Consider the following 14,656-nt stretch of genomic DNA (forward strand, 5'->3'; position numbering starts at 1 on the left):
AGATGCTCATTTTCTTAAAGTTGCACTATGCAACTTTACAGATGCAGGGTCCATCACCTGCCTCATGTTTTTGCTTTGTTGGAAATACAAGAATGACAGGATGACATTGCACGTATCTATCTCCATGGAGACAAGTGCATTACTCCACATCAAGTCCGATCTGTGGAGAAACTCACTCACATAAAGAATGTATGTATTTCATAGTATTTTTAAACACCTGATAGATATGCAGTCTAATGCCCTACTGTGGAATATTGCAGGCATAGCATTAACATCTCCATGGTGACAGGCAGTGCAGCTTTACTAAACTGCAATTTCTCTCAGTTATCTCTTGAAATCTGTTTTTACGTGTGGGAAGTTTACATGTGTGAAGTGTGCCATCTACTGTCCACTGGTTGAACTAACAGCTCAAGAAAACATAAAAATAATAATTACAATAGACTAGAATTTTTTAATTTACAGCATTGACATTCTCCATTTATTTAACACTCGCTTGAAAAAACTTTAGTGCAAATCATACAGAGGAACTGTTTTGAGATTTCGATACATACATGATTTTAAATTAGTCTGGATAATAAATATACATGACAATTGTACACTTTTGAAATGCTACAAGCACTTTTCACAGTTAAATGTGTCTCTCCAACCGCCCTGTACATCCACCGCGGCACAAAAGGCAAAAATCAACAACTTCAACAAAACGCCTCTCACTGTCAAGTACTTCTGAATAGCAAAAATGAACATAACAGCACATTTTGTACTTTAGCTACCCTGTTCAGCAAACATCGTCAGTTAAGTTGAATGGTAAATTACAAAATAAAGAGACTAACTGAAGTAAAGATAATTCATTATTTGAAATCCATTTACAGGTCACATATTGAGTTAGTTTTACACATCGCACAGTAATTAGACAAAAACAGACAAAAACAAGTGCTTGTAAAACAATACATCACATAATGTTAAGTGAAACTGTGTCTTATAGTTTAGAACAAAGTTTATGTCTTTATTGGATACTTTGACTGGATACTTTTTTAATAGTTGCAAATTTAAACCATTACCATTTTCATACTGTTTGATACAAAGGACATTTTCCATTTATTTTTCCCGCTTTCAGGAAAAAAAAAAAAAATGTTTGAAAGTATGTTTGGGGTTTATCAGCTATGTGATATGACCACAAGACCTATGATTTTATTTAAAATCTGTTTCTGAAACTTTGTAAACTGCATAGTTATTTAAAAATGCAGACATTTTAAACATGCTTTTTAGACTTAACACAGCTGGGTTATGGACATTAGTTACCACATGGCTGGTTAACACTGGTGGTTAAAAACTCTTTATATATAAATTTTTCAGAAGCCCAAGGGGAAAAAATAAACAGGAAATTTACTGGTGGAACCAGAGAGAACGTCAAAGTGGGCGGGACTGTGGAGCTCCAATGATGAGCTCTGCTGAATTTAGAGAAGAGGTGGTAGATAAATCCAAACTGTGATAATATAAAAATGGTCATTTTGGAGACTGGCAAAATTTTAATATCAAGTTAATGGTTTATAGTTTTAAAAGCATATCGCCTATTGAACGCCAACAATAAGAGCTGATTCAAAATAAAATATGAAAATATGAACTTTTGTTGTTAATTTTTATCATCCACTCACTTCTTGTAACAAACTCAGACATGTTGTTACCTGGATGGTCAAAGAATAAATAAAAAGATATTAATTTTTATCAACATCTTCCACCCCTAATTTAGAGATGAGAAAACATGAAGAGAACTTGGAGCTGTGCGTTGTGTAGTTTTAACACACTTCGTGGAGGGACACTGTGGTACAGCACTGTGTCATGCATTAAAACTGCACCGTCCTTCATTGCTTAATGCTTACTTACACAAAAACATACTTTTTATAATCAAAGGCTGCAGCAATATTTCTGACAAATATTATATCCAAATTTATTTAAATGTTTTTAAATATTTTTTGTAATAATGGGAGTCCAGCAAACAGTTATCGTCTGTGTCCTTTGTTTTCTATGACCCTGGCTATTTGTACACATTTTTTTCACTTTTGCTTTTGTTCAATAACATTTGTTATTTTATCACAAAACGAAGTCTTCAGACTGGAAAAGGTTTCTTTGCCTCAGTTATGACTAGTGCGCATGGTAATAGCTGCAGTAATAGTAACAGTTTAACATCTTGTACAAGTTAAATTGACAGTGCCATTGAAAGCCTGACGTACATTTAAAAACCATGTTGCCAAATTCAAAACGACTACACAGTAATATGAAAAGTCAATGATCGTTGCTACTATTAGAGGTGGGCAGGACTCAGTTACTTTAGTTACTTTAGTTACTTTAGTTCAAGTAACTAAATTGCACTTGCTAGAGTGGTTTTCAGACACTATTAGGTCTTACAGTGTAAGTACTCTTACTTGAGTAAAAGTTGTAATTATTATTTTTTTACATTACCCCTTCAAATATGATTGAGCTTGTTATCATTTTTGTGGTCTTTCTATTAAAGAAATAATGCTGTGCATTACTTAATGTTGTGTTCTTCCAATTAAATTGAATTATAAATACAATGTTACCTCCTGACAGTAGGAGTAGCAAGTAAGATTACTCTTGAATATCATTTTTGCTACTCTACCTGTCTCTGGTTAGTAGTTTTCTTCAATCAACTCCGATTAGGATTTTTTTTTAGTCTAGTAGACACCAAAAGTGCTGAAAAATGAATATACATATAGCCAGGGTTTAGCACATGTTCATGACTAAACTAAACCAGCATTGTTTAAGGCCAAATCTCATTAAGGATCACCTCATCACAAAAGAAAGGCGAATTCAACTTCATAAGCATGCTTGAGCTGAAACAAAAAGGCCACAAAACATAACACAGAAAAAAGAAAAAAAAAAAGTGCAAATTCATGCTTCAAATGATTGCTTGGTGCCGTCTCCCCAAAATCGCCGAAGACTTCTGAAACGACCACAGCCTTATACCGAGTACCTCTCTCCATCCTGTGACGTGGAGGGCTCTGATTAACTTCAAAGTGCAAATCCAGGCCTGGGCGCAAATGAAAAGGAACTGGGAGCCGTCGTGTAGAAGTGGAATCTGAAAATCCAGTGACTGCGGCCGCATTAGTCAGCGCCCTCCAATTTACAGCTAAAGGCGCTCGATAAAAGTTCACCAACTCCCCCTCGAGCCACAGGAGAAGCACGGCTAATTAGCAGCTTTGTACAGAAGTGGCCTGCAAGAGATAAAAGAAATGGCAATGAGAGCATTTCGGATTGAAGAATGCAATACGTGAATAATTACAAATCATAATCCAAGCATTGGCAATTTGCATGATCTATTTCCAAAGCACTGTTACAGATTATAAAGCCAACATGTATTAAATGTCTTGGTAAATTGGAAAATGAGCTGTGTTGTTTCACATTTGAATTAAGGCAATTTATTTTTTACACATTAAACCAAACAACTTTTTATAATGTGAAGGTTTTCTATTTAACACTGTTGATCCAATTCAAACTAAATGCTATATTCATAGTCAATTAACACTATATACATTTACTGGTTGAGGGTCTGCCACCTGCTCGTCTCCATGAAGATGTTATTTCTTTACCTGGAATGTTTCACAGTGTAACATTAAACGCATTCCTCTCCATGGAGACAAGCTTCTGATATCACCAAGCCAAGTCACGATTTGTGGAGAGGCAACCCAGTTCACATTAAGAATTCATTTTTGAGCAATGGCACTTATAATGAAAGAAGAAATAACATCTTAAAAAAAAAACAAAAAAAACAAGCAGGTGGCAAACCCTCCACCAAAAAACATAGTGCACCTTCAAGGAACAACAATAAACTTAGAGGTAGATTTGCATAGACTGTGATGGATGGGTCACATTTTCATTTTAGGTGCAAATCTCTCAGATGACGACCTCACAACCAGGTTATTAAAAATATACCATTCAGTTAATGGCAATAAACGGCTGCGTTGTCCGTTGAATTACCTGGTTGTGTGTCATCTTCAGACAACTGCAGTCTGCTCTGCACTGGGGGTGGCCTCCTGTCCCTGAATGTGTGTCTGCTCACCCTGCTGCTCAGCCTTCTGTGGCTTCACTATGGTGATCTTGATGGGGAGTTCTTTAATGCTGTGGTGCACCCGGGTGTACTGTCGCATGGCCGGGTTGAAAGTGCGTACGACGGGCAGTTCATTGTCTAGTGTGGCCTCTTGACTTTCTTTAATGATCAGTTTACTCCTCTTACTGGAGAAAATGCTCTCCACAACTGGTCTTTTGACACTTCCGGTCTGCAATCTCGTCTTGTGATGCATCGATGTTCGCAGTTTACTTTTATCAATTGCATGGGCTTTGAGCTGGTGCCTCTCGTTTTCATTTGCAATTCCGTCTTTGCGCTTCTCCGCTGGCTTCTTGGGACAAACTGCCATATGTTTAGTCCTGCTGCGCCTCATCGTGAACTCCCTCTTGCAGTGCGGACACACAAACATCTCTGTGGCACTTGAGCTCGACAATGACAGTGCCTTCTGCTTTTGCGCCAACTTCTTCTGCCTTTTGGTGAGCACTTTCAGTTTCAATTTGGCTTCCGGACTCAGCTTCTCTGTATTCAATCCGTTTGCCAGGTTAGTGGTAGACAGCACGCCATTTTGCCCTTTTGCAAAGTGTCTCAGTGGGATGGGATTCTTCTTGGGTGTGTACCGCCTCTTGTCACTAGCATTTGCGCAAGCTAAAATGTGTTGGTGCAGTTCTGGCATATTGTTGAAGCTTTTGCCACACTTGGTGCAGCGTATGGCAGTGCTGAAGGTCTGGGGGATGTTGTGAGTGGTGAAGTTGGTGGCCGAAGCGTGCGATGCGGCGGGTGAGCGGTTGTGGTAGGGAAACGGAGGAGGCTTGAAGCTCGGGTAGTGCTGATTGATGCCCATTCGCACGTCTGGACCTTTGAGCTTACTGTTATCAGAAGCCAATATTTTTATAGTCGTGAACAGCTCATCCGTCACTACATTCGATTCTTCCTTCTTGACGACTTTGGTCTCCTCTTGCGCATTCAGTTTATTATCCTTTGAGATATTGTTGTAATTTTGTGGCCTAAGCTTTCCCTTCTCCTCCTCCGTATGTGTGCACTGCTGACCCGGGTGCAACTCCTCTTGATGATGCTTCAGGTTACAGAGATAAACAAATTCTTTTGTACAAACGCTGCACACGTATGTCTTGCCAACGCCGTGGAGGCTCGATCTATGCTCAAGCAGATCAGACGGTTTTTCAAAGAGTAGCAGACAGAATTCACATTTGTATTGCCATTTCCCGGCGTGGTCAGCTACGTGCTGTCCTAGCTCCTTCATCGAGTGGAATAGCTTGTCACAAACATTGCAAATGAAATTTTTGGTGAAGGTTTGCTGTTGGGAATCATCCAAGTTTTCCTCTTTTTCAACTTTTTCTTGAATCTCAGTTGTCTTTTCTGTTTCCAAAATAGCTTCATCCAGTTCTTGGTCATCTTTTGTTACAGCTGGCTCAACAACAACTGGAGGTTCAGCATTGCCAGTTTCTGTAGCTGTAGGACTTTCTGTCATTGTTGCAGTAGAACATATCACTGATTCCTCAACAGACGACATAACAATTGCAGAATCCACATTTTCCGTCGTTGGCACAGATACAATTTGTTGTTGCTCTATATGATTAACAAGCACTTGCGTTGGTTGCTCTACTTGATTTTCTTGTAACGGTATGGCCGTGGGGACAACATTTCCTGTAGCCTCTAGTGACAGCGTGCATTCTATTAGCACTGTGTTGCTAGCAATATTGAACGAATTAAGATCATTTAGTGCCACAGGAGTCGATTCAACTAAAGGTGGATTAAGAGAGATTGGATCGGCTAAGAAGACGTGTCCTGGTATGTTCAAAGTCGGGTCTATTGGTTGCGCTAGCGTGACGAGGTTGGCCGAATTCGCAGCTGTGATTGCATTGCTTAAATCTGCGTTCAAAGTGTTATCGGTGCAAATGACTAAAGGCTCTTGGGTTAAATTGGGAGCGAGAACTTGAAGAGGTTGGTTTGGTTGGGTAGGAAGAGACGGTGTTGCCAATACGGTTATTAAGGAAGGGGTAGCGGGTAAAACGGCGTGCGGAGAGGGGGAAGCAAATGCAATAGTGGGTTGCAGTGTCACGGGGGCTAGAGATGTTGGAGATGGGGTCAGACTATTTGTGGGAATTGCGAGTCCATACACAAGGCCATCTGTGATCTGCTCCACTGGGCTTACCAGATCTGAACCAGTTACTATGGCATAGTCTGTCACGAGAGGGGCCAAGTTTGTATTTTGTTCATCTATGCTGTCAATCCTATTTGGTTCATTCACATTAGCAACTGTGATCATGTCTGTCGCCTGTTCAGAGTCCTCAGAGCTCTTCTTTTGCACCCTTAAATCTAGCACAGCGTTAGCTAAAGCCACATCTTTGCTTCTTTTGACTGCATTGGACAAATCGAGTGGTTTCTGATTGCAAGAGTTGCCACCAATCACTAAAGGCCTAGTGCTTTCCGACTCCTTCACAGTTTCAGCTGGCTCAGATTTTTCATTGGCTGCTTGTTCATCACATGCATAATTGTGATTATCTATTGGTTCAACACTTAAATTACATTCAATTATGTCTGGCGTATCTTCATTACGTTGGGGAGTACTGGTACGTCTTTTAAACCTTGTAGTAGCTAGATCAGGGTTATTATCATTTACAACTTGGGTAGAATTTAAAATTAGGGCATCCACACTGACTAGCGCTGAAGCCTCTGTCGTCTCGTGCAATGTACTTGCCGATACTAGCTTCCCATCAATGAAAAAACTCAAATTCTCTGAAATATTACTTGAAATGTCCAGTATGTATTGCCCAGCTTGTCCAGTTTCAAGTTCTTGTGAGTCTGTATCGATTATAATAGGTGCATTCTCATCTTGCATTGCTTCAGATTGCACTTCATGGAATCGTCGCTCATGTCTTTGCCTGTTTATAAGCGAGTTGAATACTTTGGAGCAGTGATGACAAGGATGATGCCCTTCTGAAGTCTCTATGCCAGCTTGAGAAGAAGAGTCGGGCTGAACTGCGCCCTCTAGTGTCGGTTTCTTGTTGTGGATGTGCATGTGGCGTTCCAGGCCCTGTTTGCAGGTGAAGCGCCTCTCGCAGTGCGGACAGGGGAAGCAGTCCAGTTGGGCTTTTGTATCTTTGATGTTGAGGTCTGGCTTGGTTGTGTCTGGAGCCTGGTTGGTGTCATCTTCTGTGTCTTTAATGTCTCTGTATTGTGATACATACGAGTGGAAGTGGGCCATGGTTTATGTTTGGTAGGTCACACCTGGAAAAACAGAGAGATGTCAGTAACTTAAACAGATGAAACCAAAATATGACCTTTATCTGATTTCTATAGTCATCAGATTATTGTCATGTAAACAGTTCCACGTGTTGTGAATAGTTTGATTTCTTAATGATTCTTCATTTTCCTTTTTTTACATGTAAGTGCAAACCAAAAACAAGATCTATTGGGCTATTTGCTTTTTACTGTAAATGTACCGATCAGTTATGACAATCATACATATGCAGTCCGTGAAGCATCACTAAAATCACTAATGAGAGGACTGGATAAATTACTTGAACCATGCATAAAACGATGTATTTGTCAATTCTTGCATGTTGTGATAATAACAATGTGGTATATTATAAACTGGAGCAAATCTGGAGTAAATCATGCTGGAATTAATGAGGTACAAGATACTATTCCATAGTAAAATGTAAGATCTTACCATTGCAATGTCTGTTGTTTATCCAATATGCAATATATTTCATCCAAAGTATTCCTGTAATGAAAAAGGGAAATATTAGGTCCATGATTGGCACACCAGCAGAGCCAATAATTTTGGAAAAAAAAAAAAAAAGCCACTTGTTACAATTTGCAATTTTTATTTATTTATTTATTTATTTTTTATTAAAAGTCACTTATATTTACTTATGCATTCATGCATTTTACTTATCCAAATGAATCTTATTCTTAGTATTGTAGGCCTAATCTAATACTTCAAAGCAAATTTGGAAATTTAAAATTTTGATTTTCATTTGTTATAATACATATAATAATTGCATTACATTACATGTTACAATAATTTTGTTATTGATACTTTCAGTCTCTTCTGTTGAAATAATTCCTCATTTGACGCAGTACACGCACCTGTAACCATTTGAAAAGCCTTGGCAAAGGCCTTAAAACGCTCTTGCCAACCTTTTAACACTTAATCAAACATGAAATCTTAAGTTTCCATTTCACTAACGACAAGCTTAACTAAGGATGCTTGAGTTTATTCAATGTAGCGATCGAGGAGAGAGGATCAGGCCTACAGATTTATCCGACCTTAGATAAACCCTAATTACGTTGCATACATTTAATTGGCATTTTCCCATAGCCGCAATTATTTTAGACTAAAATCCACTGTGCATTTATATCAAACTGTGATCCTGTTTAAAAGAATATAGATGGTAATTTTGTATAATGTTGAGCTGAAATGCATTGCTGTTCACCTGCTGATGACGCGCCCCGTCCTTGCACCATTGCCTACTCAATGTACAACACGTCGCCACTTCACTATTTGGCTACGGGACTGCTAGCATCAACAGAAGGTCATTTTACGCCATCTGATCCGTGCCCACGATTGATATTAATTCAACAACTTGCACAAGAAGCCTGCAAAGTAGCGGAGCGCGTATGACAGTCGGCGTTTACGAGAGAAAAGATGTTAGAAGAAGTACAATGCAACGAGCCTGCGCGTTAGCCTGATGCTAAACTCAAGCTAAATCTGACTCAAACGTAATAACAGAAGCGCGTAAGGACTTCAGCAGTTATTGACCAAAGACAGGGCTAGATCACGGTTTAAATACGCACCGTTTGAAGCTGTAACAATACTCTGATTAATAGTTTTCTTCTCGTGTAGATTGTGGACAGCTGTGTATGTTTTTCCCCTTCCTCAATTCACCAGGCAGCTTCTGGCTTTCTGATTGGCTGGCGCAGTGTTGATCTGAGAAACGGGCCAATCAGAGGCGGGTTTGTTGACCGCCTGTGATTGGGAGGAGAGGCAGCTGTCAGAAAACAACAGCTGTAACCACAACAGTTGAAAATTCGTTATTGTGCGCCTGTGCAAGAATAACCACAAGCAGTCTGAGAGTTTGATCAGCTGCGAGTGAGTTATATTTAGCAAAATCATTCAGACCTCTAATGTGTGCTCTCACACTTATTAGTACACTACCTATCCTTATTGTTCATATTTTGATTTGTGTCTGAGGATGGACTTATAAATGGGAGATAAATGATGTATAAGCCCTCTATTCCTGTTCAAAGATGGATTATCTACCCTAACAAAAATGACTTCTTTAACTCCCCTCTCAAACCATTTCTTTTCTCTGGCTAAGATCTGGACCTAACTATCGTCAAAGGCCTGGTTAGTGGCTTTGAGATGGAGATGTACGGCAGACGGGTCCAGAGGAGCTCTCGCAGCCGTGTTGGTACATTCTCTTATGGAGTGGATGTTTAGTTTCTCCAATATAACGCTCACTGCACTCTTCACTACACTAAATGGAGTAGACCTCATTGCTTTGTTTGTGGCTCAAGGTTTTGTCCTTTGGGTGAACCAGTTTTTGGCTTAAAGTGTTTGTTGATTTTACATAGACTTGGATTTCATGCTCTCTGAAAATCCTCTGAACCTTTTCAGACACACCAGCTGTGTATGGAATAGTTACACCTTTTCTCCTACATTCTGATTCTCTGTTGCACTGTTTTTTTTAGCTCTCTTGGGTCTATTGAAGGCCCACTCTGGATATTCAAGCAGAGATAACTTTCTGCACACATTATCCTTCTTTAACTTCTCCCTCTGTGGTTGTAGGAACCACTTGAGCCCTGTGTTGTAATGTTCTAATAACTCTGAGTTTGTGCTGCAGTGGATGGTGTGAATCATAAAGCAGGTATTGGGTTGGTGTGTGGGGGCTTCTTGAAGACTTTACTTGAAGTTGCCTGTTCTCTCCCATAATTACGGCACAGTCTAAGATTCTAAGACAATCCATCCTTGAGTAATGTGGGGCTTAGACAGTATTTATTTCTCATTCTCAGACCTAAATCAAAACAATAGTGAGAGCTAGTCTGATAACAGGTGTGACTCAGGCACAGTTCACACTTAGTGTAGTTCAATAGGCCTAGCCAACAAACAGAAACTGTAAATAAATAGGTGTGTTAGTTTCGTTAACTCACTTTACAGATCCAACCATTTACCATTGTCCAGTACTGTTTTAAATAATACACAATAAAATATTAATGGTCTGTCTGGGCAACTTAGTGTAATATTCAAAATTGAGCTTCAAATACATTTTTACATTAGCCTATTCAAATTGCTTTACATTGTAGATTTAGTCATAATGTAGTTTATGCTTATATCTTATGTTCCTTATTATTAAAAATTAAATACAATATAGGCTTATAAAAGTGGATGCATGAAGGCACATTATATTTTCATTAATTGGGAATAAAAAAGCAAATCATTAAGCAACTAGATCCATAAGAAGAATCATCAATGCCATTGATAATGATAAGATCCCCATGCCTAATCAGGCCCATAGAATTTCTGACTATTCTTGTAGATAGCTATTCTCGCAAGAGTCTATGTCCCTGTCCAAAACCAACTTTTATTCAGCAAAAACGTAGGATTCATTATGTCACTAAAAAGTCACGGTTGTCCATTAAGCCTCTTGTTTATAAGATATCTTTTAAAGTAGATGATTCCTAATTTGTCTTTATTTGACATAAAACATTGAAATTGGCAAATGGTTTTAAATGTGACATTCCGATAGCCAATAGTGTGAGCTACTTATTTGTTTCCATTTTAAAGTAAATTCACATTCACATTTTTGTTGTCTAAAAATAACAGAGACATGTTTGCCAGAGCACGTTGCTTGACCCCTATGTGACTAGCTCAATACACAAGTGGACAGCTTTTATAGTCGGCTATTTAAAGAATGTACAATGTATACAATAAGTGCATTCTCCATCTGGGAAAAAAAATCTTGTAGTGTATTCGACACACCTCTAGATGGCACCGTGTCTCAAGAGAAATTTCTGTTTTTGTACAGTAGCCTGCATATTGCAGTTTTCATTTCATTACTACATACTATATACTAGTGTACTATTTAGGCTTGTAGAATAATAGAATTTGCTAGTTTTTGCTGTATATTAGAGCAAAAAGGCAAACGTATTTAAATTTGACTATCAATTCAATCTCAGTAACAAAATAATGGTTGCATAGGTTTTTCATTTACAATAAAGTAGACCAACTTCATACCTGCATCTTTTTACCAATAACTTTCTTCAAATTGTATTTGTGTTCAACCATAATCCTACATAGTATATACTCCTTTTCTTAACCCAGCTGGCAGTAACTTCAAACTTGCCATGCTGCTTGTAGGACCGCTCGGCATTCAGCTATCAAATACCAAACATGACTTATGCCCTATACATTGCAGTGGTCCCATTCTATAGGACTTTAATTTGATCATAGCTCTAGGCACGCAGCTTGATATCTCTATTGAGCCCACATATCATGCATATACTATGAGAACACCACCCATGTGCAGTGCAATGTAAGGCATATGTACAACTCCTACAGGATTGCTTCAATGCCGGTCCATTCTATCAGTGTGGATATGTGGGTTGCAGTAATGCCATGTGAAAGCAGGGGGAAGGCGGCCATGACAGTAGGTGTGAGGGGCTGAGGAGTGGAGCGCGCGTGAGGCTATTGACAATTGTTATAAGGGAAGTACCAAGGAGGAGATACAAGAGGGTGGAATATATGATATGATAAATAGTTTGTGCCAGCACTATATGGACATACTGCTGTTGATAATGGTCAATTTTCAATATCTCTGTTCTTTTAGGAAGGAAAATTGGACCGTTACCATAGCAATTCCATCTGTTTGACTCCGTAATGTTCCACAGTACAGCACTACAAACTACGAATGCACTATATATATATATATATATATATATATATATATATATATATATATATATATATATATATATCTCCTCTGCAAAGGCTCAACCCACTGCACTAGTAGCTCCCTAGCTCTAAAATCAATCAAACAGTTGCATATATATGAATAACAAAACCCAATGTGTAATGGATATACAATGTCACACAGAACAATACAATAAGTATCAGTCCATTTCACAAGTCTGTGGAATTAAAAATTGAAGCCTTTGCAATTTGTTAATTGCATCCATTTTGGTAGTTGAGGAGAGCTGTTGGCAAAGACCAACAGACATATTTTGGTCAGTCTGCCCCAGGACAACTATGGCTACATCAGGTTTCCACCACTGGGTTACACAGTAGAGTGAAATTGTAGTGGTGAGAGTAGAAAGGTATGACCTGTCATAGGGATATCACATTTTTGTGTTACGATTATTCCCAATTTTGACACTTTGACAGAACCAAACCACAGAAAAATCCTTAATACATTTTCATTCTTTGTTATGTACTTCTATATCTATCTATATCTATTAGTAGTATTATGTAGTATGTGACCAGCTTTATGAACTCAAACTTTCTGAATGACATCAAAATTAATGTGACATAAACAACTAGATTAAAAAAGCACTTGCTTTTATGTAAATTAAATTGAAAAATACTACTAAGTATGATTTTTGTTTTTTTTGTAGTGACTTAAATAATCACAGTTACATATTAATAGAATAATAATTCTTATTCTAATTCAATTAATTCAGTAAACTAAAAGTGTTATATGAGACTAATTTGGAAATGGTAGGAGCGGTTTCAAATGAGGGATTACACCAATTTGTTTGGAAAAATATACCATATTTCTTTTACTCCAGTCCATATTTATACTTATACCAGCTCTGTAAATAAGCTGTGAGTTGGCTGTGTGCCAAAACCCAAATATATTTAGCTGTATATATGTACTTCTACTTTCTTACTACCTCTATTCAAACTGCTGTGTTGCTTGCCTTTGATACTTGCTCTTTTCTATTAGAAACTACCATCACCTTTACTGTATTCTGGTCAGTCTCACATCATCACAAACGCACAGCAGCAGATAACATTTGAAATCACTGGCGACTTGAGTGTGAGTGAAGTGTGATGTTGTATATTTATTTATATTCAGTAGCACCCTCTCTTTTCTCTGCTCCGGGCCCCTGCATCTCCAGGACTGTGAGGCTGTCAGCTGTGAAAAGTGACCGCGCGCTGCTCACAGTTTGTCACATCCAGCTCATCTGTCAAGTCATCCAACAAGCAGGTGCTGAAGTCACACAAGTCTGACCAAGCCTCCACACACATGTATATGGAGAGACTGGTAAAGGAACAGCATGTACTCATGCAAAATCCAAATCATTTCATTCATAGGTAATATTGACAATGTGCAGAGTCAGCAGAGTTGGGGTGCAGGGTCTTGTGAGTGAAAGGTTGCTCTCGCGTGTCAGAGGCCACAGGCGCGTGACGTTAAAGAAACTAATCTGCCCTCTCCTCTTTTGCTCAGGTAAAAATAGCGCAGAATCCACAGCCAAGTTTAAGGTTAGTACACACACACCTGGGTTACACACAACCATGGGATAGACTCCTCACAGCCACACAGTTTGTAGACTCATGCTGAATCGTGATGGGTTTTACCTGAGACTAGTGTCATAAATGTATTTACCAGTAGATCAAGCAGTTCTGATCTGACCTCAAAATCTAAGGCCAGGTCTGGTTATTACTTGGTTGGAAGATCACTGGCTGCTACGAAGTGCACCACCTTCCCTTGTTTCAGTGCACCACCTTCCCTTGTTTCAGTGCACCACCTTCCCTTGTTTCTGTCAGTTTGCAGTAACCATTTACTCATGCATTAAACTAATGTCCCTTCCTGCCCGTACCCCTGGTTTGGCAGGGGGAGCCATCTTTGCAATGCTGTCAATCAAACCTGTTCGGGGAAAGAAGGAGCCTGATTGATTTGTTATTAATGTTCATATCTTGATTTATGGACAAAATAGTGAAATAAAAACCAGGATAATGTAGAGCAGGTTAAAACAATGATTTTACGGTCAGACAGATGAGCCTGAGAGCAGCAGTTACAGAGTGAAAGTGAATTGAAGCTGGAGCTGAATTGTGCCCATGCTCACTTCTTATTTTGAACATGGTGGCTGCCAGGGTAGTTTTGTTCGTTTATATATACAATCTATGAACATGACATCGGTGAAGACTGTAATAGGTGGATGCCACAGATTGGACCTCCATTCTGCGAGTCCTGCCCTGAGCCCATGCTTTTAATGCCATTGTTTCATGTAAAAATGCAAAATACACATATCAGTACAAACCATAATTGCTGGGTTTTAGATGATATCACACCATTGTATTAATGCAGAATGGCAGCTGTCATTAATAGAAATGATCAGGTTCAACGTTTGTGAATTTATCTTTTGTATATTTCATGGCAAAGCACAATGTAATCAATAGGAAAAACTGGGAGTATGACATCATCACATTGTAGAACCTGAAAACCATCAACACATTCACCACAATACACTATCCACTCAGTCATTCCCAGCCTGAAGGAAACCAGCCGATATGGACAGAAACTGTGTGCCACACCTCAGCCCAGGCTA

General features: G+C 38.9%; 1 protein-coding gene across 1 annotated transcript; it reads right to left on the reverse strand.

Moving 5' to 3' along the window:
• Positions 1-447: 447 nt before the first annotated feature.
• On the reverse strand, positions 448-9,005 carry prdm2a (PR domain containing 2, with ZNF domain a). The gene is made up of 4 exons (XM_033969284.2): positions 8,903-9,005; positions 7,773-7,826; positions 3,994-7,327; positions 448-3,230 (listed from the first exon to the last, which is right to left on the reverse strand). Exon 3 carries the CDS (start codon positions 7,302-7,304, stop codon positions 4,011-4,013), a length of 3,294 nt encoding a protein of 1,097 aa, XP_033825175.1. The 5' UTR covers positions 7,305-7,327; positions 7,773-7,826; positions 8,903-9,005; the 3' UTR covers positions 448-3,230; positions 3,994-4,010.
• Positions 9,006-14,656: the final 5,651 nt, after the last annotated feature.

The sequence above is a fragment of the Periophthalmus magnuspinnatus genome, chromosome 7 (genome assembly GCF_009829125.3).
Source record: "Periophthalmus magnuspinnatus isolate fPerMag1 chromosome 7, fPerMag1.2.pri, whole genome shotgun sequence".
In the NCBI taxonomy this organism is placed as follows: Eukaryota; Metazoa; Chordata; class Actinopteri; order Gobiiformes; family Gobiidae; genus Periophthalmus; species Periophthalmus magnuspinnatus.

Bases quoted from the DNA above. Each gene is read 5' to 3' on its own strand.
- prdm2a (XM_033969284.2), bottom strand. From the start codon at position 7,304: ATGGCCCACTTCCACTCGTATGTATCACAATACAGAGACATTAAAGAC.